The sequence below is a fragment of the Pieris brassicae genome, chromosome Z (assembly GCF_905147105.1).
Source record: "Pieris brassicae chromosome Z, ilPieBrab1.1, whole genome shotgun sequence".
In the NCBI taxonomy this organism is placed as follows: domain Eukaryota; kingdom Metazoa; phylum Arthropoda; class Insecta; order Lepidoptera; family Pieridae; genus Pieris; species Pieris brassicae.
Window position 1 is genome coordinate 4,911,332 of NC_059680.1, and position 24,907 is coordinate 4,936,238.

General features: G+C 32.1%; 2 protein-coding genes across 3 annotated transcripts; one reads left to right on the top strand and one right to left on the bottom strand.

The window, feature by feature from the left end:
• Positions 1-1,718: 1,718 nt before the first annotated feature.
• LOC123718547 (peptide transporter family 1-like) lies at positions 1,719-23,192 on the top strand. 2 transcript variants are annotated; one of them, XM_045675159.1, is made up of 13 exons: positions 1,719-1,898; positions 10,398-10,476; positions 14,142-14,283; positions 15,402-15,488; positions 15,945-16,219; positions 17,757-17,839; positions 18,045-18,209; positions 18,483-18,608; positions 19,007-19,129; positions 19,356-19,696; positions 21,714-21,930; positions 22,126-22,362; positions 22,999-23,192. In XM_045675159.1, the coding sequence occupies exons 1-13, from the start codon at positions 1,833-1,835 to the stop codon at positions 23,143-23,145; spliced, it is 2,088 nt and encodes a 695-aa protein (XP_045531115.1). In that variant the 5' UTR covers positions 1,719-1,832; the 3' UTR covers positions 23,146-23,192. The 2 variants fall into 2 exon arrangements, with proteins under 2 accessions (XP_045531115.1, XP_045531116.1); XM_045675160.1 differs by lacking the exon at positions 1,719-1,898 and adding an exon at positions 4,210-4,385.
• Positions 19,692-21,641, bottom strand: LOC123718548 (juvenile hormone esterase-like). The gene has a single exon (XM_045675161.1). It carries the CDS (start codon positions 21,613-21,615, stop codon positions 19,921-19,923), a length of 1,695 nt encoding a protein of 564 aa, XP_045531117.1. The 5' UTR covers positions 21,616-21,641; the 3' UTR covers positions 19,692-19,920.
• Positions 23,193-24,907: the final 1,715 nt, after the last annotated feature.

A 24,907-nucleotide genomic window follows, 5' to 3' on the forward strand; every position in this document is an offset into this window, starting at 1 on the left:
CTAGTAAATCCCCTTGGAATTACTAGTGTGTTTTGTTCCATTGGAAACTATTTCAGCTGTTTGCGGCTTGGACGCTATGCAATGCAAAATGCTTACTTGCATATGAAGCTCCATTACTTGGGGATACAGGACTAATAATTTCATTCTCATTTAGACATAAAATATACCAAAATTAGGTGCTGTTTATCAAATTTATAAGTAAAAGTTCGGTCTTAGTTGTTATGTTAGATATATGCAATGCCTACACGATGCAACAAGGATGCCTTTTGGCATATGGCATAAAAACCGTCAGTTTGGGTGTCGGCAAACAAAATTGCAAAACCTTGGTATGCCCAATAGCAACTTAAACGTAGTTATACTGAATACAGAACGCCTTTTGTGTATTGAATGAAACAAAATTGAAATCTACCTTACACAGTTTATTCTGAAAATTTACTTTTAGTGATGCTTAAAATTAGAATTTGACTTGAGGATACTTTACCTTTTGATAGAGATTTTAGGTGTCACAAATGAGATAAAATATAGATAACGCGATTAGCAATAGATCAAAACTAAAACTCACCTTGGATCGTCCTATCGGTATGGATGTATTAATACTAGCTGTGAAGACTTAATCTAAGTAACCAAAGTCATATCTATATGCTTTATTATTGTATATATTTCAAAATTCAGCGGTCTAACGTTTGGGTAACCTTAGAGCTCCCACACCAACCACACAACCGCAATTTTGTCCGTACTGGTGTGAATGTGAATATAGCTTTTTAAAAAAACAAAATTTGAATTTAGAGCAACCGTCTTGGATAAGGATACAACTAACTAGGGTTTGAGCGGATGTTGGTTTTATAGGAAGCAAAATGTTTATGTGTTGAAAAGAAATAATGAAGTCAGCTCTAAGTCTCAGAATAAGGGTGTAACAGTACGATTTCGTATAAAGTGTTGGTTCGACTGTAGTCTAAGTACATAGAAGTTATAGCAGTATCTATAATTGTTCTATTAAGAATGTTCCATTTTATTAATCCCGTTAAGAAATTATCTTTTTAACCATGGTTCAGTATGTACAGTTCAAGTATTAAAAGATTTATACAGCCACGTCGACGTTGGCCATATTTCCGGCGGCGGCGGGGCGTCGTGCTGATATGCTGTCTCCGAGGGGATAAAAATATTTAAAAAGGCTCACCCAGCCTGATGTCATGCGTCATAGAATGCGCCATGCAATTAAAATAGGAAGTTCGATGCGCCCTGCGTGCTGCAGATTTTTTCAATGTGCTGCGAATTTGCAGTTACGTGCTCGAGTCTGCACATATAATTGCTGACATTCGGGAAAACATCCAATTACTATTTGGCTTCGAGTATTATAGACAAGATTCACCGCTCAATAGCAGATTCACTGGCAGTTCAGTGATGGAAAAAGAAAAAAGAGGGAGACAGGTTAGGCAATGGAGTCATTTGCAAACCACAGCTGGTGCTGTGTTGACAAAAACAAACGGAGTTCCCGTTGTTGTTCTAAAATTAAATCATTAAAACAGATGGTTATAAAAATGAGAGCCATAGTTTGAATTCTTATTAACAAACTAAAGGTGTGCTACCTTGCAATCCAATAATTTTTCACATAGTCACGAATACTACGCAGTTATATGACCAAGTACCATTGTTTGTGACGCTGCATTTTATTCTGATTATAATACAATATTTCTTCTAAGGCCTATTAGTACGTCTTCCATCCTCTCATGCCTTATACGTAATTGAGTGCAGCCTGTTTTGTTATCTTATCACAAATTTATCGCAAATTTGTCCTGATTAATATATATTGTAATTTTAATTGAGTTTTAACCATGGATTGCGAGAACGCCACAATTAATCAGGGAAGTTGTCTTTTGAGAATTGGAAACAGAGAAAAAGTGAGTATGCTTTAAGCCGAATAAAGATTATATTAGGTAACTAAATCGTGGTCATGTGTGTTATCGCCGTATTATATATAATGTATCTTGACACACCACACGTCATTAGATAAAAGTGAAATTTACGAAAGAAATATGAAAATATATTTTAATAACCAAGGACATTACTAACCATGCTCAGAGTTAATTGTTACTTCGTTCGTAACCATTTAATTAAGTTCACTATTGTTCTAATTAAACCTATGTTTCCCCTAAATAAACCTTTAATTAATATCCGTAGCTAAACTGTTCTCTATATATTTATAATCAATAAATTATCCTACCATTATAGATAATTTATTGATTTTAATCGTTTAATGATTACCTCATCAAAACCTCTGACAATTATTAATACAATGACGTAATACAACTTACGGTTTCAGTTGTTTGGTTGACAGGCGTCATCATTTTTTAAAGTAAAGATGAAATTAGCTTATATTTATTTCATCATGCCATACTTTCCATTTATTTTAAGTGTTTTCAATTTATTTATTCTAATCAACATATTATTGTGAACCCATTAGACACTAACAATATGGCAACATAAACGTTAAACATAATATTATTAGTAAGAAAACATCGAAAACTATAATTTGGAAAAAGGAAACATCGGAAAGAATGCCTACTAAGTATGATACGAGACCTTATCTTACAAAAAATCGTATTTATTTCGTCGGAAATATGCACGCTATGCACTATTTAATAAATTAATGATATTTAATTGAATAATGTAAGTTTATATTTCTATGTCATAATGGAGCCATTAAAATTAACAAACTTAATAACAGCAGAGCACAAAAACATGAATTATGTAAGGAATAATTAACTTATAATTTAGGTAATCATTTTATAAGTGCAATTGTTTGGACTATTTACAATGTCAATACCGTGTATGTTTTCTTCACCCAAGTTTTGATTTCAGCTCTTTATGCACAGTTTTCTTAGATTATTTATAACGCTTATTATTATGAGACAACTTTACGTTTCTATTGCCACGAAAAAAAATCTACATTACAATAATCGCTAACAATATGTCAGTTTTTCACCTAGGCGATTGTTAACATGAAAATCTTTGCTTTTTACATTCAGATTTTCCTTTGATAACTGCAATATACAGTGTTATTTATGATAAGGTATGTTAATACCGCTTCGTGGGCCTAGTCTAATTGGCCGCATAATATGTGTTCTAAGGCTGTAATAAATAACTTCAGGAACATTGTTTTACGCCAGGAAAAATGGCTTGTCTCTCTTCAGCCTTATTCTAGTCATGCTTTACAAATGGCTTTAACACAATTAAATAATCATTCACGTTTTGGGCTTTAGGTATTCCGACGTTCTCACATGCGACACAGTGACAAAAGCCTTTCCATAATCTATAGATGCAAAATATAGAGCACAGTTTATCTCCTGGTATTTCTCTATGAGAAACCCTAGTTTTCTGAATCATGGTTAATGTTAGATGAAAATAGCGTGTAAAGGCTTATTGGTCGGTTGCTACCGAAGTGTGGCTATAGAATGTCTTACTACAAACACTGACTTACCGTATCAGTACCGATTTAAAAAAAAATTAAATAATTGACAACGAAAAGTTACCCAAACCTGAACTTCTGCCGGGTTAAAATTTTTACAGTTCTGTTAAGTTGCTTACCTTAAGGAATGGTACACAGTCTCATGTTTTGCATTGGTGGTACGTGGCCATAGATCTGCGTAATATTCAGTTGGTATAATAATAATTTCGGCCCGGTTGCTCGATAATCTATATTATTAACTCTTTAAACACACACTCCGTACTTTCCGTTTGGTTGAAATTGTATTTATGTCATAACTGCGAAATAATACAATGTGAGAGATTATGCCTAACATTTGGGCTCCATTTTTGTACGAGTTTATTTTAGTCTTGCCTTCAATTGATATAGAATTATGGAAGGAACTAGGAGCCAGAACCCTCTGTTTGGCTAGCCGTTCTAAACCCAGGGTTATCGCTGCTAAGCCAGTAATTCTTTGTTATCGTGAGTTATATTATAAAATAATATGCATATAAATATTAATTTATAATACTAATTACTATTTTAATAACCAGTTTATGGGAATTGACGCTCTATATATAATCTATATTATATATAGTTGATTCTAACTACATATTTATTAAACTAAGCTGACGAAATCGTCAGCATTATCCTGTGACAATAGTATATGTAAGATAAGTCAAACTCGCGCATATAATTGAACACAGAATCATTAACTTCAATAAGAAGTTACTATCGAGAGGCACGTCAAGTCGTTGTGTCATTCGTGAATCGTAGTGCACGTTCGGCAGACAAAGTACCTGAACGTTCGGCTGCGCGTACGCAAGCCTCTCTGTTTACTCGTCAAAATATAATTGTAAAAGTAAAGTATATTTTTTTATGTCGCTCGTGTAACGTTTATACGATGGAAGAAGGCAAAAAGGTATGTTTAATTACTTATGCAAAGCGAAATTGTATTGGCAAATAACTACAAAATAGTTATTTATTTCTCAAACTAATTAAAATAATTATTTACCGTGAGTGTAGTTATGTGATACTTATTATAAATGATATAATAGCTTTGCTGGTTTTTGCGTATTTTATTTTTAAGGCTTCGCGCTAATTTAATTATAAATAAATTATTAAACGTTTTACAACTTTATCATTCATTAATTATTGAGACAATTTTGCTACTTAGTTTCAATATGACGGTATTCACGTATTTTATTTTTTATGTTTATATTCACTCAAGTCCTTAGAAAAGTAATAAGTAAGTTATAATAATTATTTTTTTATACAAAAACGTAGTAGATTATGCAATCAAGATAAGCATTTGTATAATATGGCAATTTCTTGACACACACTCACAGTCCGCCTCCCTTTTCTTTAAATTCAAGGACATTTGAGGTTCTGTTTGTTATAATAAATATGTAATTTTAAATGAATAACAGTCTTATATTTTCAGGTATAGATTTTTTATTTTCTCAATTTTACATCGTAGTATTATAATAATGCGCGCTTATTTTCGGTTTTCGGAGTTTTTTTTCGATTTACTATCATTATTTGTGAATATAGAAACTACAACATTATACACGCTTATTAGAGCGTTAACTATTGTCATTAGTCTTGTATGGATGACTATTAACAAATTGATCACTTCATATTATTTAACTTGTGCAACTTATAAATACAGTACATATCGTGAAAGGGTTTAAGAGTCTGGAGCAAGACTTTCGAAAAACTTCCCGCAAGCCAAAATCCAATTTATTATTGACGTACGGAAATCATACTAAACCTGCCTTTGAATCATTAGTATATAAAATCAAAAGTATATTTGTAATCACGATTGTCACTATTACTACACCAAACTATGCCAATTTAAATGAATCACTGAATATTAACTACATTTGTTAACGAACAATGTTGGCCGTGTAGTCAAGCGTGCGGCTCCCGACCCTCTGATCATACGTTTATGCCCTGGCTGAGTAACGGATTTTATTTTCTAAATGCACAGTAAAGACTTGGATCGTGCGGCAACAAACGGATCCAACAGGAGACGGGCCTTTTACCGGCCGGACATAGAAGACTGGTCGCGTAATTGCCTTTAAAATAGATTTTTATACATGTCAATGACTGATTTTATTTATTTGTTTATTAGTATAGCCTAGTTGACCTGGTAAGAGCATGTACATTAAATATTATTATTTATTAGATTTAGCCTTTAGTATATTTTATACTAATACTTAACACCTATCCATTGAAATAAGATTGCCTATGTTCGATAGGTTAAGTTGTTATCGTGTAAAATTGAAGACATCAAGATAAAATGATATATCATCCGACCATTTCAGATATGTCAATATAAGACATTGTTTAACTCCAAGTGGTTTTATATAATAGATATCTTTTCAATAAATTTTCTTTTATCTTTCAACTGTCATCTTATGTTTATGTATAAAAAATAATCAAAACAATGAGGAGTTAAGCCAATTGTGTGAAATTGGACAGGTTTCGATTCGAACTCACTTCAATCAGCTCTGCCATTGTCCGAAGACATAATCGACCTATTACTCCGTTGGGTGAAATGAATTTGCAATTGAATTCTACTATTGGTTGTACTGGATGAGCCTACTAGTGAACGATTGATTATACAGAGTGGACCTGATGTAGTGAGAACTATATTTCAGTAGCCTGTTATTTCCCAGGCTATTTATCTAATTTAAACAGGCTTTCACCTTAAAGTTACCTAACTGATATTGAATTACATGGAAACTGTTTTGTCTCTATGACGTGAGTTATTGGAATCGGAAATTTCAGTCTGGTTGTATTTAAGTTTGTTATTACTATTATTAATTTCACGGAGTTGCCGTGCTGAAATTAGAGATGAAAGTGAAATTGAAATAGAATACACAAACTTTCAAATAAAATGTACTGGACTAAAACAGTAAACATACATATTTTTCGCTTAGCATTAATACGCTTCGCACGGCTGAAAACGCCCGACTTTTGTTTAAATTTTTTTAGAGAGTAAACTGTTAGAAATTATATAGAATTCGTTGCATGTTCCAATTTGCACCCCAATGGTCAATGTTAAAAATACATAACAATAAATATCTGATTCCTTCTAGTCGAGTTTTCGTTATTCGTAATCTCATCGTTAATTTAAGCCAAAAGTCAAAATCAAAAAAATAATTTATTCATTCGTGTAAGTACACTTGTGAACTTCAGTATGAAAAAATAATAGTTCTAAATTTACATTAACTGCCTATCCTCTAATCAAGGGCGTCGAACGGACAAGAAGAACTGACAACTAACTTCGTTCCCAGAAGTAATCTGGAAAGCTATTGCAAAACGTTAGTTTAAATATATATTATTAAAGTATTTCGCAGAGGTATTTCTGAACCAAAGAGTACCGTACCCGTACCCTTACCTCAAAGGCTGTCAACACACTGTAAGCCCTCTGGCGTTACTGGTGTCCATGGGCCACTGCTCATTAGAAGTTTATTTAAAGTGCCTTTACTACCTGTGCTATAAAACATATTTTTGAGCTAGCGCGTCGCGTAAAGCTTTTGATATAAATTAAAAACCAATGTTTAGGCTCTTAAGGTCTACTGGTCAACTTGCTTCTATATATACAGAACGTTATTTGAAAACAACTTTATTTTACATTTTATATTATAATTTTTGATTGCTTTAATTTTCTAAATTATATTAGTCGTGTTTGCGGATGGCGGTGTGCAAGTGTCGTAATACTGTGAATGACCTTACCTTGGCACACCTTTGACAAGACGAGGAGAAACTTTGAAATCAATTTTCCTGCTATTTATTATTGAAAAATAACAAAAGACATTCATTTGAACCAGCTAACGATTAAGGAGGTAATTTATTGATTAAATTTTTCTGAAAAAAATAAATCCTCTTAGTGTCCTTAGTGTAAATTTATGATTAATATTATTAGTTATTACGTTTACTTAACTTTAATTTCTTCTTTATAATACACGTTCTCTTATACTCTATTTTCGCTCTATTTTCTGCAGCAGATCACTTATTATCGATAAGGCAACCGCTCCACTCAGTTAGCCTTATTACCGAGTTTTATGCTTTAAATATATTGAAAAGAATTACAAAGATATTTATTAGATAATTACTTTTTTTAAAGCTCGTTACGTTGCCTGTGACTGGGTCAGTTATGCATGTTAAAAAAATCCGTAAAATTCAAATCGAATCAGAATGTATTCATTAAAAAACTTTGATCCAATTTTGATTTTTCCGTAAAATCTACTAAAAATTGATTCAGTGTCGCAATATGCTCGCAAAAAATGTCGTAATTACATAATGATACCAAACTGGTTAAGGAGGTTTTGTGGAAATCGAAGTTCATAAACCGAACCCCTGAATTTAATGACCAAGATTGTATAGTTTAAGTTATATACAGCATAAAATCGAGAACAGAACATAAATAATTTTAGGTCCTACAACGTATTTTAATGTCTTTCTTCACGCTCATTAATATATAATATTATATTTATTATGACTTATTAACCCTAAGATAAGCTTTTACATATTTAATAATATTATTATTATAACTGTCTATTAATGTAGTTTTAGTACTAACTAATCTTTCTATCTATCTTATATCTTCTCTTTCTTTTTGTTTTTTATTTATTTTTATATGCACTTGTAATTTACACTCAGTTCGTGTTTTTTTTATAATTCATTTGATAAGGCCGCTCGTTAAACAATAATGTATACAACCTATTTTAATATATTTTGAGTGACAAAGTTTATAGAAATGAAAAAATGTACATGCGACCATAATCATTTGCTCCTACTAAAAAAAATTAAGCCTTCCACGCGTTGTGGCATGGCTTAGCCACGAATATTTACGAGTTCGCACAGAACGCCTTTAATGTAGAAGATAATAAATGAAACAAATTAGGAATTCTGCGGCCAAAACTTCTAATGGATCAAAATTTAGATAATTAAATACTTTGTGATGGGTTATTTAAAGACCTCTTGTGTCATATTTTGCAAGTACCTGCTCGTCCACAAACATAAACTATCGGAAATCAGGCTTGAGCTTCCGTCCAATCAATAAATATTTAGAGTCTTTCAAATATCATAGACAAATAAATAATTAAACTAAAACTGTATTAGTTTACCATGGTATAATATCAAAGCGAAAAAATAATAAAAATCCCTTTTGTACCTGTAATGTCGGAGCTCGGAGAACCAATAGGTACGCTTAGGGGTGTTTTAGATAGATGTTTTGATAGCATTCGATACTTAGGACTACAGCTATAGAGAGTCTGGATCGTCTAGACTCTAGTCAACTATGATATCTTAGGGTATAGATTAATCTTACCTATCCTCCTTTTTCATAGCCACGCTGTCTTTTACATTTCGTTATGCCTACTGCTGATAGATGCGATTTATGTATTATTATTATGATTACGATTATGCTTATCATATGAGGCAAGGCGTAGTAGTTGCAGTTAATTGTAGAAGTATCTTGTAAAATTTAAATTAAATTAAAATGATTGGCCGTGTTCCTGTAAGTTCTTCTCGGCCGTTCTACGCCCTCGATTTGATAACGAGAATTAAATTGTACAGTTATTTTTTCACGTACACGAATAATTGATAAAATTTTATTTTAGTGTTTGTTAAATTATCTTATATTTTAAGTATCTTCACAGTTGTTTTGCGCACCTGTACATAACGATGCAAGTATTGTGTAAAAACTTCATAAATAAACGAGTATACACAAAGCTACATCAATCGCTCTTCAAACCTCCGAATAATCACAAATGTCAATTGCACTCAACGGATCGACGCCCGGGACTTTTATAATAGAGCTATAGACTTTATCATCGTAATCTAAAACAATAAATATTAAAACTTATACAATCGGGCATTGTATATAACCTACAAATTTTCATTTATTAATACAAAAAACAAGCGCAACCTTGTCCGAATTGATGATTTGAATTGCGACGGTTTTTTGTCTTTGCCATCCTTAAATCGCTGAACAGAATCAATCATTATATCGGTCAAGTCTGTAATCATAATAATATGAAATCTTTGTCGTGGACCACCAATGAACTTAATAACTCACTCCAATTGCTTGTCGGCTTTCATAAAGTCTCAATCCAGTTATAACTAGATGTCGACATTCATGAACGAGGAATTCAGATCGTGATCTGTGTTCTATATTTAACTCATTTAATGAAACAATAAAAAAATGTATACTGTCAGAAATGACTGACCCTTATTGAGACTAGATTTTTGAAGACTCACAACAAGTACTCAGTGTTGACATATGACTCAGATGTTATATCCTTGGAGTCCCGTGATCGTTGGATAATTCTTAGAAACTATGAAACTGTATTGTTATTTATAATCACTAATGATATTTATTTAATGACATTCATAATCTCTCTCAAATTTATTTGTAAATTTTTCATCGATTTAAAATCGCTTTGTCAGATATCACTTTTCTTGAGAACTAACTAAATATGTGAAAATAAAAAATATAGAGTTATATGACTTTCGATATCAGATATTATATCAATTTTTAATGAAATTGGTACAATTTAGTTACTGCTTTAACGTAGGTAATTCAATTATAACAATACATTATTAATAGTAACGATAAGAGTTCTTATTATGTTTCATTTTAAATTTGTTTTTGATATGATTATCTGTCTCAGTAGAAATATTCATCTTCATACAAATTAATAAAAATGTTTTACAGCAAATAGATTAAACTTAATTACATAAATATAAGAACGCTATTTTAAAACTTTGACGTAATAAAAAAACACAATATAACAGTATTTTTATTTATTAAAATAATTAAATTATAAATAAAAACACACACACACACACATATATATATATATATATATATATATATATAACTATCGTTTATAAACATATGTAATTTTCTTTTCAGAAACTGCCATATCCCAAAGCAGTGGGTTTCATTGTCACAAATGAATTTTGCGAAAGATTTTCTTACTATGGAATGCGTGGTATGTACTTTTTTATCATTTTATACCAATATACAATACAGCATTTAAAATATTCTTAACGTACATAGTAATAATAATTAAACATTGATAAATAGAAAACTGAAACTGTCACGGGACCCAATAATAATTGCAGCGTATCATCGCTGTATTGCATATACTTCTACGTATTCGTTGAGCGAAAAAAGTACCAGCTCTGGGTTCACCGGTACTATATATCAGGCGCCAACTTAAATCTTTAATTAGTGCCTTATGTTACATTTAGATGTGAACAACGTGGAAACTCCTGTAGCGGCTCCACATGTGTATTTATTGTGTATCTTAAGAGTAAAAATGTTATGAAACCCGAAGGTTTAGAAATAAAGAAATAGTTTTACCTAAGTAAGCAAGATAACTTATTTATCTGAATCAAGCTTCATTTGAGAGTCTTTAAAATAAAATAAAAATCACGTAATTTGCATACAGCTTCCTAGCAAAATAACAGCACAAAAAAACCCAATAAAACTACCTTGCTCTGTGCACATCAATGTGCGGCATGGGCATGTGCCTTATAGTGATAAGGCTTATAAAATATATATAATTGCTTTTAAAAATTAATTAAAAACTATATTGATAGAAAAAACATGACTATTGGGTCATGTTTTTTCTAGCTAGTCTTGAAAATATTCAAATACTACTTAGACTATTTGTAAATTTTGTAAAGTTTAACGTTCCGTGATATTTCCAAATTTAAATTGCAAATAAACTCGATAAAGTGTTTTTTCCTTTTCCAAGACATGCAAGTACGAAAACAATTGTTGTGTCACAAGATCAATTTAACGTAAATATTATTTATTTCTATACACTTCATTAGTCGGAAGTAAGTTTTGCATTTAATATTTAGCAGTAAAAATCCCTTATTTTTTATCTAGATTATAAAAGTTTAGTATAACTAAATGTAAAATTTAGCGTACAATATTAGTTTTTGTTTTTACATTAACAATTTTTTTTACATACTAACTGTTAACTGTGTTTTGTTTCTGTTTAAATATATTTTGGTTATTAAAAAGCCTATACTTAACTAAATCCAAACTTAGCTGTCTTCTTTTTGTAGTTTAGAAATTTTGATACTTGAAATACCAAACCAATTTCATTGTACTAGATTCACTGAAAATCGCCGCAGGAGTACAGGGTTAAACAATTTTCTCACACGGTATAAATATCGACACCAATACCTTGACACTTCCTTTTGACCAGCTAAAGTTTTATCAAGAGAAAACAATATTATATTTTATATGATTTAATAAAAAAATATATGTGACAAAATTATATATGTATAATTCATATTGGAATACTAATATAAAATACGAAAGCTGAAAATAATAAACGGCGCAAATCTAAGACTTTCCTCCAACTTTGATTTTGTTCCCTTTGGAGTAGAGACTCTTATTAGGCTCAAGTGCACAGTCTCTAATTAAAGATTTGAGTTGGTGTCTGATAGAGGTGGTGGTGACTCTAGAGCTCTCTCAACAAATAAGTATCGCAATGCAACGACGAAATTGTGTATATTTAATATGTACACAGATAACAAACTTTTTAAATTTGATTTAATTTTCAATTTATCACTTATTATTATTATTACTATTTAGGTTAAATATATTGAACATTTTGTATATTTGTGGGTTAAAAAAATGTGTGCGTGTACTAGTGTACACACACACATTTTTTGTAAGAAGTGAAACTACTTTATGACCTTATTTTTCGAAAAATGATCTACTATATGCAACTTTACGGAAATTGGTTAAATAAAGTTAAATTAGATAAAGTTTAACAAAAGGTTTTTTTACAATAATTTCTCTTAACCTTATTACTACTAATATTACTATAGAATTTCATTAATTGTTATAGAATTATTTCTATCATTTTTGTTAATGGCTTCAAATCTCTTCGAATCTACGCGTAACGGAAAATGTGACGCGTAACCGAAAAGTGTGACGGTATTTTTTTTCCAACGCCGGTTACAGTCGCATTAAGACTAACGATCTATTTCAAGGTGACTCCTCGTGACTAACCTAAATTACAAATATAATCTATAAGTATTAGGTAATAGCACATGAGTTTTCAACCCAATTTCCTATCACTACTATCGGTAAGGCGAAACCATTTCACAATTTTCTGATTATAAACGTTGTAGTGACACTATTATTTTTATTTAGAAGCAATTATGACAATGTTACGTTTTAATCATTTATATTAATTAATATTACGTGTCTTTAAACATTCCGAAAGTATGTATTAGTTATCTTGTTTTTTAAATGTGAACAGCTACTTAGGTATATGTATATATATGAATATGGTAACAAAACTCTTGTGTAAGTCCATTTTGTAAGAAAGGCTGCTCAAGGAAATAGGAGCGCTGAACCAATAAAATCTTTATAGTTATTCCTTATTGAGAGCTTCCGTTGCTGCGTAAACGGTATACATACAGCATGTATGACCAAATTATAAGAAAAAAAACACTGGCACTATAACTCATAGGTCTTGGTTATGTTTCTTTATCTGTTTCATGATCATTATTTTTCTTAATAGGCCAGTAAGCGATCTGCATTCTGTTCCTGACAGACGCAGTCGATTTTTGTATTTGATGAATGCTCACGATGTCTTCTTTACCGCACGAGCGAGTGTTAGATACAGTCATAAAAAAAGATCTATTGGTTTAAGATTTATGCGGCACCACGATTATCTCAGATTTCTAAAACCCCTCAGCATTAGTTTAGTAGTTTAGTAGTGCATTTAGTAGCAACGATGGCACGGAAATACTGACACACAGATTTTTAACACCATTATTTAAGCGTTGGGGGCTATTAATCAAAGAACGACAAAATCGTCACATAATGCATGTCAATAAAGAGAATTAAATTAATCCAATGTACAATTCTCAAGGCCGGAAATTAAACAAGATTAAACCAGCATGATATGTAGTTTGATAATACAGCTGTCTAAGAGTCGTTATCATAATAACCATTGTTTTCTTTAAAGTAGCAGAAACATGATTACTCGTGCGGCATAACTTTTAAAACAAAGCGATGTAAATCTTCTTTTTATTGTGTAACTCAGAATTCTGGGAATTACGACTGACGTACCGATGTACATATTTAAACAAATAACGATACTTGTCGAATGTAACAAATAGGCTTTTCCTTCCCCGTCTCCCTTATTTCTCGGAAGTTCGCGTACTTATTAATATTTACAAACGTATTTTTTTTTTAATTTATACGTAAATAAACTAAAATATAACGATATTTGTAGAAATGGTCGCAAAATACGTGAAATCGACGCGAGCGGAAGGATATATGAGACAAATTTTAGCGCGTTCATTTTGGAAAACGGACTAAACTTGGTCAGCAAGTCAACGAGATTGTTGCTAGTATCATGTTGGGGTAATATTACCAACTGTAAATTTGTTATTTGTTACAATTCCAGTGGTTAACGACTCTTTACGTTGCCACAAATTTCATTTATGATTTTTTCTGTTATAACTAAGTAAATGACACACTTCTATTAAGTCTAAGAGTCTGAATCTGAAGGTTACAATAACAATTTCCTCATGGTAGACCGGCTGGGGTTAACCTATAGGATAACTATAGTATTAGTAGTTATTTAATGTATACAATTCCTGTTTGTTCTAGCAATCCTATCGCTCTACCTACGATACAAGTTGGGATATACCGACAATGGGGCTACTGTAGTGTACCATACATTCACTATGTTCGCTTATTTCTTCCCATTAATGGGAGCTATGATTGCTGACAGTTGGCTGGGACGTTTCAGGTAATTAACACACAGAATAGAAGAACATCATCGAACAGTAATATACATGATTTATCTGTTTATATATTATTACACTTTCCCGTGAACTATCGTCCTAAAACAAGTATGTATATTCAGTCAAATGTTTAGGTTTCGCATGATGACGTTTGCCTTAACCCAAATGAATATTTTATTAAAGGCCCGTACTTTATAAACGATATGACACAATTTACTTAGGGCCGACCGCATGTAAAATTAAGTGATAAAAAACACTTTATTTTGTACTTAATGGCAATAAATGGTTTTTATTTATTCATGCTAAATTGATTTGAAAAATTTCCTCCTATCTATCGAAATATATATTATATAGTCATATGTCGGATACTGACTTTTATATGCAAAAATAGCTAACTTTTTATTAGCTTTGAAAACAACTGAACTAACCTTCAAACATCAAATAAACAACGCTTTTAACTTCAACGTGACGTTGTCGATATTGAAAGTGGAAATCTTTTATCGATTTCGCCGGAGTTATTTCGTTCATATTTGTTACATGATTTGGTAGATATAGGCGTAATATTATGTGTATTTTGTAAGCTGGGCCCTTGCTCTGTAACTTCCAATAGCGGGACGGCGACCCCGTTTCAAATAATGAGTTTTTGAGGTTGGTTCCTCAAAAACTCATTATTGCATCCAACTTGCATACAAAAACGTCGGAATCGGTATCACTATTGGAATCGCGACAGTAACAAGTTGCTGTTGTAAATACATTTTATTATAGAATTTTCAAATAGGAATAAATATATATATAGCTGACATCATGGTTTAGTAACTGTTCACAACATACTAAGAATCACATAGTATTTTTACGATTAAAACGCCTTCTGTGGCGATACGCATCCACGATGGATCGATATCCAGTGTCTTTAATTGTAAAAATTGATTTAGGGCATGTTCTGTATATCGAAAAAATATGTGAAATGGCGGAAAATCTAAAAAAGTTTTTAAAATAAAATACATATTCCAAATTCAAAATAATTATAAAGTTGAAAAACGGAAAAGTTTTTATGTAACAGTATATTTAGCCAGACTATTATATAAAATCGCAGGCTTTATTTAAAAGATTCTTTTAATTTCAGAACAATATTCTATCTGTCACTAGTTTATGCGACGGGAAGCATCCTTATATCACTAACAGCCATGCCGCCTCTCGGTTTGCCACAAATGTGAGTATTATTACTGGATATTCATTTATTCAGGTAGCTTTCCGCTGAAATTCCGCATAAACAATATGCTAAATTTGCGGTTACTGTCACTCACATCAAGGGCGAAAAAAGTCAGTCTGGCCGAGTTTGTCAGTATGAACGTAGTAAACACAAAAACTACTTGTAAAGTTTTCAATAATCGATGCTGTGACTCCTGAGGAACGTTTGTAAATTGACTGAAACAGAAAAGTTATCGTTGACGATGTCGCGTAGTCGCTATGTTTACGTAAATACATTTTATTATAGAATTATCATATAGGATGAAATATATATATAGCTGACATCATGGTTCAGTAACTATTCACAACATACTAAGTCTCACATTGTATTAATTAACGCGGATTTCGCAGAAAATATCACAATCTAACAATATGATTTTGCACTCTACAAGTATTACACTATAAAATTTGTTTCCAGGGAAATCACAATTTTAGCACTTCTCCTAATAGCATTCGGTACGGGAGGTATAAAACCTTGTGTATCCGCCTTCGGAGGGGATCAGTTCAAGCTACCTGAACAGGCGAGGTACTTGGGATATTTCTTCTCCCTGTTTTACTTTGCAATCAACGCTGGAAGTCTGATCTCAACTTTCCTAACACCGATCTTAAGAGCTGATGTACACTGCTTTGGTGAACAGGACTGTTACTCCCTTGCTTTTGGAGTGCCTGGTATACTTATGATTATCTCTATTGGTGAGTTCTAGAGAGTTTTTAAGGAGTTTTATTACAACCCAAGGTGAAGCTTTCTAAGAAATTAAACAGATCACGTTTAATAGATTAAATACAGGGCAATGCTATAACCGCCTCGGTAACTTAGTCCTTTACATAAACAACATTTTTGTCACAGAAATGATTAAAAATTTGTTATAAATTTAAAAATGAGACCAATATTAATAGGCCTTAATTTTTTTATTACCCCGTAAGTATGAGAATATTAAACTATAATATAAAAAAAGATTGTATCGATACGGTAAAATCCTCGCAATTTTTTTGTGATTTTGAGCCAAGTTGTATCATTGTTATATTCATTTTGCCCTTCGATAAATGGGGTCAATAAGATCTCTAATCTTTTATCATTGAGGGAGTGACCACTTGAGATAAAATAATAGAGTGACTGTTTAGAAGAGCTACATATGTCTCTATATACGTTACTAAATTTTACATTTCAAGTACATCTCTCTCATTTTCACATTTCACAGAAACACGCACGTTTTTTGCTTATTATACAATTGGATTTGTAATTATTATATAAGCTATTGGCTACCTAAATAAATAAATATTATTATCAAAATCGTGTAGTAATTCCAAAGCTATAAAAGAAATAGCTTTTTTTTCACTTAGAATGGTTATATAGAATGATATATTTTTCTCTATTCAAATTGGAAAATAAGGGTTAAGGCGGCCCTGAATATATCGACAAGAGATTCCGGTTACGCTCGAGTAATGTTAAATTGCGCACATTGAAAAATCGTTTTGTGACTCTGAACTAAGAACCACTACGCGAATACCACTCCACAATTAATTTACTAATTACTTTTGACTGATGAGATATTTGTGGAACAGAATGGCTACTGTCCTATCAATGCCTTTAAGAAAAATAAAGTGAAAGGTACCTACTCCTTGCAGTTTGCAAGTACAAAGCTCTCGTTAGACTTTTCCTAGACAGTATTTGAATACTAATTATATTAACTGCTGCCTCCGTGATCTTTAAGTATGGCGTAAAGTTTTACATTCAGTTCGTTAAACTTATATAAAGGTTTCATTGTGTGTGTGACGTTCAAGTATCGCTTATCATAAGATGAAACATTACTCGTAACGATAACTGGCCGGTTATCGTTTATTGAAATGTAATCAATACGATATGCTGCAATAAAGAATTAAATAACATTATAGATAACATTAATTAAGTGTAGAAGAGTATACAACTCTCTTCCTAAACAAACATTTTTGAAACCAAATCTCTTTTCTTTGCATTCGTTAGCGGTACCGTGGTAATGTTTTGTGCTTATCTGAAACAGTTTTGTTCTGGAACCGAAGCAAGTAGGCTTACCCTGTACAACCGATACTGCTTTTAATAAGCTATAATGACCTTAAATAACTGAAACCTCGGCCAGGCCTGAAGCAGGGCCTCAGAACCAAGTACCTCGAAATAAAGATAGAAACTTTATTACAAAATCTAAAATGAGTAATGAATATAATTAAATAATAATAAATATACATTTATTTTTAGGTTTCTTCGTTGCCGGTAAAAAGCTGTATATAATCAAAAAGCCCGAAGGTAATATTTTGGGAAAAGTGTCTGCTTGCGTTGGTGTAAGTATTATTTGTGCTTAGTTATTTTTATGGATGTGTACTTTTTGAGATTATATTTTAATTATAAAAGAAAATCGGTTAAAATAATAATTCATCAATAATATTGTATATATTCAATATCCAAATTGTATATATTCAATTCCAAAAAAATATATACACGAATTCTATTATTTTTTTTAATACAACAGATAATTTTATTTTACAGTATGCTGTAGTAAAATCCGTGAAAAGCCAAGATAAACGAGACCATTGGTTAGACCATGCCGATGATAAGTTTGACAGCAATCTCATAGAAGACGTCAAATCATTATTAAGAGTTCTAGTTCTCTTCATTCCGTTACCAATATTTTGGGCTTTGTTCGACCAACAAGTGAGTATCTTGAAAAAAAATAGGCTTGGTTTTATCTTACAAAATACGAAAAACTAAACTGCTGTCGAACATATTTGTTTACGTTTAAATAAGATATTTTTTTTATAAAACATAGCATTAGTGCACGCTGTCGTATTATTCGCGACAATAATCAATCAAATTGCGAGTTTTTCAGATGTACATGCACAGATATAGCTTCTATTCACGAGCTCACTATCCAGCCGCCTTGAAGTATTACAGAGAATTCCTTTATCTTAACTCTCACGTTTACAGGGTTCCAGATGGACCTTCCAAGCTAACAGAATGGAGCAAAATATCGCTGGATGGACCTTGAAAGCAGATCAAATGCAAGTTCTGAATCCTCTGTTAATTTTAGTGTTTATACCACTATTTGAAGTTGTAAGTATTTATTTTTTTCGCTTATTATACATTACTATTCATTCTGTAGCTCATTATAACTTTTTGGTAAGGTTAGTTTAAAATCGGTCGCATTACGCGGAAATTTGAATAAGTGTTATTGTAAATTGCTGATATAAGGCAAGGCTTTGTTATAATTTATTTATTTAATAATAATTAATAGATATATACATAGTCTACATAATTAGAACACGAAAATAAGTTTGAAATGATCGGCCCTTGTACGAGTGTAACTTTAATGCTGGCAGCATTTCCTCGCTGTATTGCGATACATCTTCGTTTAGCGTGTGATTCGTTAACTATCATATGTTTATTACATATCAGTAATATAGTTAAGTCAATGCAATAAGACCGAATTCTCTATATGTATGATTTTTTAGGCGATTTATCCATTCTTGACGTGGTGCAAGCTGGTTAGGAAGCCATTACATAAAATGATTTGGGGTGGCGTATTGGCGGCATTAGCGTTTTTGATATCTGGAATAGTTGAACTCAACCTATTGGTAAGTATTATGTTATTATGATAATAATATTATTTATTTACATTTACTATCCTCAATTATAATTATTGTAGTATTAAATTTATGTGTTCCAAGTGACAAACAAATACTGTGTCCGTTTTATAAAAAAAAACATAATTATTCTTATTTTATTTCAATTTTTAATAAAATCAAATAATATAGTTTTAAAATATTACTACATTAGTAAATGAGAATCTTAAATTTTTAGCCGACATACGGAACACCCGTAGCTCCGGGGCTGGCGCAATTACGACTATACAACGGTTTTAATTGTAACTTTACTTTGACCTTACAAAGTGACGCAAATAATACAGAAAACTTCATAGTCGGTTCGCTAGGAGTATTCGAGAAGCTAGATATTGCGGCAAAAGACGCGATTGAATTACCTTACTCTCTCAGCGGACAAGAAAGCACTGCTTGCGCTAATAAATTATATAATGGCAACTTTCTACTTAAGGAGAACACAGCCAACTCTTTCTTTATTAACAATGAAACAGTTGAAGGTTTTACCGATAACAACGATAAGGCTATCGATGGAGTTACTGTCAGGTAAGTTGCGTTTTTTTATATAAAACATCACTTTTAGATGTTCATCATCAGATGAATGACAAATATTAGAGGCGGCAAGGTATGTGAAGCACGATGAAAAAACAATTAACAGTCCGAACAAAACACATAAAATTATGTGTGGATTTTGAATTTTTTACAAAATAATTTTTATTCACTAAATAACTGCAAGCATAAAATATGTAGGCAAATTCAAGTTTTATATGTTACATTTCATCTCTTACATTTTTACCGCAATTTTCATTAGAATAGTACTTCATGTATAAATCATTCCAAAATTCAAACATTTTGCGTTCCGGCCTTGAATCTACTATTTTATTATTTTTCCCAAATAGATAAACGTTGTCCTCATATTTGGTCATAGGCCACCATGTATCATTTTGATTATTGGGCGTCGGTTTTCCATATTTGGCAAAATTTGCCCAAATATTCGCAATCTGTGTGATAAACCTCCGATCTCGATTGTGCAAATCTTGTTTGAGCTTTACATAATATTCCCAAAGTGGGTCACATCTTAGAATGTAACAAATTTCGTCACCTTGAGCAGCACCTTTTATTTTAGTATTTGCACCGGCTACAGCCGTCATTTTTGCTGCATTAAGATTTCCAACATAATTAAACTTATAGACAAACAATTCACTTCCGGTTGCATTTAAATATGCTTGAACAAATTTGTATATCGGGTATTTGTGAAGATCAGAAACATACTTTAAGAGGTTTTCTAAAGAGTTTTTGTTTATTACTCCTTTAAAATAATGTTTTAATATAAGGTCCCCAACTTCCTTATATTTTTGAGAGCCATATTTATACTTGCAACTATTCAAAAAAGGAACCATAAATTTTAATGGTTTTAGAGATTCCATGTATTGAGGATTGTGAATGAAAGGTAATACTTCTGTTATACTTTCTTGACTCGAAAAACCTAACATAATTGGCATTTCTGTAAGTCGTTGAAGATTTGTAATAACTGGAAGGGTGTGCTTTGATATCAAGTAGCGTTTTGATTCATTTTCTTTAATAGGCATAAATGGTATAAGCGGTCTTTGGACGTTAAGAATATTTTTATTATTATAAATGTTTGCCGTTTGTGCTACTAAATCATTTGCAGATGCGTTTGCTAGATTTTTACCTGCGGCTTGCACAGCCATTTCTAGTTTGATTCTTTCCAAAGCAGGGTCACCTTGAAATAAAGAACTCGAGTATATAGAGCCACTTTGTAGAATTACCTTTGAGAAGAGCTTCCGAAATTTGGTCATCATTAGTAGGGAAACGAATGTTGCTGCTGACCCAGAAGCCATAACAGTCAAACGATCCTTGTTTCCTCCAAATTGGCCAATGTTTTTCCTTATCCATTTTAGGCCCATTACAATGTCCTTAAGACCCATATTAGTATGGTCATCGGTATCATTTAATTTCAAAAATCCAAAAACGGATATTCTATGAGTTAATGTAACGAAAATGACATCATTATCTATTAAAAAGTCCCCTCCGTGAATATGACTAAAGCCTGAAGTAAAAGCGTATCCATGTATCCACACTATAACAGCTTTTTCAGTTCGTAATTCATAAATTGGGAGATAAGGGGTGTATATATTTAAATGCAGACAGTCTTCAAAACCATACGTCCCATGTTTGTGAACAATATGCTCTTGAGTGCATGCTCCACGGTACTCGGTAGTGGCGTCAAAAATCTTCGTTGATTTTTCCAGAGCCACAGGATTTTTAAATCTAAGTTTTCCAACAGGCGCCTGTGCATATGGAACCCCATAAAAGGCGTAAAATGTTCTTCCGTTAAATACTGACACTTCAGTCGTGCCTAATATTACACCTTGTTTTAATTTTACTTCAACTTTACAATGCGTTGCGAATTGACACAAAAATAATACTAAGAGACGTAGCATAGTTTATGTTGTAAGGAATTGCGATGTGAGGAATGTTTACATAAGCGCGATAATGTGGAATTAAATTTTTTGAAGCAAATCGAGTTATTACTTTTCAGGTTACTGTGCAATCTAAATGAAGTGGTTTCAATCAGAATATACAGCAACAAAATGGACAGAACCGTGTTAAATTTCCTAAGCAGTGACATGGCTCAGAAGTCATTGGTAGAAGGGATATATGACATTTTAGTAAACGATACAATAGTTTTAAAGGACGTGGCTTTACAAACTGGCGCTGTCTATACCATCAATGTTAATGAAGATACCACAGGTTATGTAGGTATCCTATAAACTTCTTAATAGTTAATTAAAATTGTACGTTTCTCCTTTAGTTGGATGGATAATGCAATCAGATGATTTGCCACGTTTTCTCAAGGGTTATAAATGCTAAACTATGTCCTATCCATAATTAAGTGTTTATTATCGGACAAAATGTTAATACAATGAAAATAATTCAAACTTGTCTTTCAGAATGCAAACGCAGTAATAATAACACCACCGAATAGTATCCACATCCTATGGCTAGTTCCACAGTACGTGGTGATGACTATGGGTGAGGTGATGTTCTCCGTCACTGGTCTTGAGTTCTCCTTCACACAGGCTCCAGCTAGTATGAAGTCTGTGCTTCAGTCTATATGGCTACTTACTGTTGCATTTGGAAACTTAATTGTTGTATTGATCGTTGAAGGAAACTTTTTAGATGCTCAGGTTTGATATTTTTTTAGTTTTATAAAAGTATATTAGATTGATCTTTTCAATTTAATTTACGTACATTACTTGGGTTATAAAAATACCGGAGCACGCGCTTCGTCTTTAAGCAAAAGGGGGAACTCATCAATTGCTTTCCTTTTTCTTTTAAACATTAATTAAAATTTTAATATCTATATTACTTCAGGAAGAATTTCTTACCGGTAACAGAGGTTTCAAAATCCCTTCAATAGTTACAAAGATTACCAAATCTAAGAAATTCAGAATACGTACAATGTCGTAACATGCCGTTATTTATTTTCGAATCGGAGATTTATGAACATTACGCATTCCGGACTATATAAATGATTTTTATTGCTAGAAGAAACCAAGTAATCTCACCATAAAAATTTTACTATAAAAGAACTAATACTTGTCTCTTCACATATATTTCAGTAGAAGCCTAGTGACGAGGCACGCTAGAACCTGAGGGTTTATTCGAACCCTCAAGCAACCAATCGGTTTACCTATTAACAGTTGTTGCAACGATAATCATTTTGTTTATATATATACTATCAATACAACGTCTGAAAACTTATAATACCCAAATATGGATGCACAATTCTTGTAGTTAATGTGAGATATGTTTTTTTTCAGTGGAAGGAATTCTTCTTGTTCGCGGGTCTAATGTTCGTGGATATGATGATTTTTACTGCGATGGCCTTTAGATACAAATACGCTGAAATTAAATCTAGTACTGAACAACTGCCAATCGAGGAGATAAGACTGCCAAAAAAGGAATAATTGTAGTTTTAGAATTGTCGAATAAATTAATTTTAAATTTATCTTTATTCACCCTCCTTTTTCTTCGTTCCATAATTAATTCATAATTCATTGTTCACATCTTATTATGACCGAGACATGTTTTAGCAAGCTTCCAAGTTTTAAGTTCGATTAAAAAAGGATATGAATTTAATATGTTGATTAAACAGTATATATATAATAGATCTCGCATAGTACTTAATAGTATATTCTAGTATAGTATATTGAAGCAGACATTTTCCTATGTAAGTAAAAAAGTACAACAAAAGCTACTCGTACAGATAATATTTAAAAACAATTTTGCATAAAAACTATGTTTAGTTAAACACACAGTGAATTGAACAAATCTGGTCGAGGTAAATGGCGTGAACACATTATACAATTGGTTTTGGATAATTTGTGTGTTGTTCCCATAGATCGAGATGAGTGCGCTCGTGACGTCGGTTAACCCTCCGAGAAACAACTGCATGGGGAACGATTGTGGTTCTCAAACTTAGCGGCTCAAATAGTAGAGTTATTAAAATACATACGTTCATTTAATACAAATGGTGAATAAGATATAAAAATTAAATTATTCGTTACGACTACCTAACAATATAATAAATAAAAACCTGTCCGGTCCATCTGTTTTTCTTGGTTTGACCAGCCAAAGCCAAAGTATCTGGTTGCAAAGTTCAATTAAAGCTATGACTGAGTCAATCCGAAAAATAATTGTCATAACATAGTTAATTTTTAAAACTTTGAAGTTTGAGAACCGAGTTCCCGACGTGCACGAGTCTGCATGTGACTTGTTAATAATTGCGTATAATAAATGCTTAAATACAACAAACATACAAATACGGGCAGGGGTGAACACAAAAAGACCTATTTGGTTTCCTACTACAGATATCAGTGGTTTGTACAACGTGATCAGTTTCAAGATTTGTTAGAAGTTTTGGACAACTGGATATGATGATTTTTGCCTAAAACTATATAAGATATCATTCAAAATGGGTATATTGCGTAATTTATACTTTCCCGTCTGTCGAAAATCTCGATTCCGAAGTGATAAGACTAGAGAGCTACGTCAAATAAAGAATTTGCAAACATTCCTTGTGAACTTTGCTAGTAAGTTAATTATAAAACTGACATTATTCTCTAGTCAGTTTCCTCATGAGTCGATGAAATTATCAATTACAAATAAAAAAAAATGTAGAAACGTGTCCTATAACATCCCTCTCATTATATTTTAATTACAGAAATAATATATAAGAGTATAGCAGAGATGTAATTATAACAAAATAAATATTATTTTGAGCTTATAATTGAGCATCATATATCGGATATATAGTTTTAAAAAAAGACGACCATAGTTGAAGGCAATTGTTTAAGTTGTAAACAATTAACACTTACAGCCGTGAAGTATGTCATGTGTGTTTGGTACAATTGTATACGGTCATAAAAGGAGTTTTGACGAAGGCGTCGGTACTCTTTCCGGGCACTTGGCAGAGCGCGTGCCGGCCGCGTGGCTCTTGCGCAGGCCACGCTCTACTCCTTACAAAGCGCAGCTGCACCACGTGCTTTTCCAGATAATCTGCCCAAGCATATGCAGCCAAATAAATAAATTAACTGGAGCCTATAACGGTGGTTTTCTGGTGAGCTTGGCGGTTCTTTAATCTCATGAGAAAATTAAATTGTTTGCAATGGTGTTCAACGTTTATGAGGTCATAGTAACATTTACACAAGTTTGACAAATTTGTTTCAT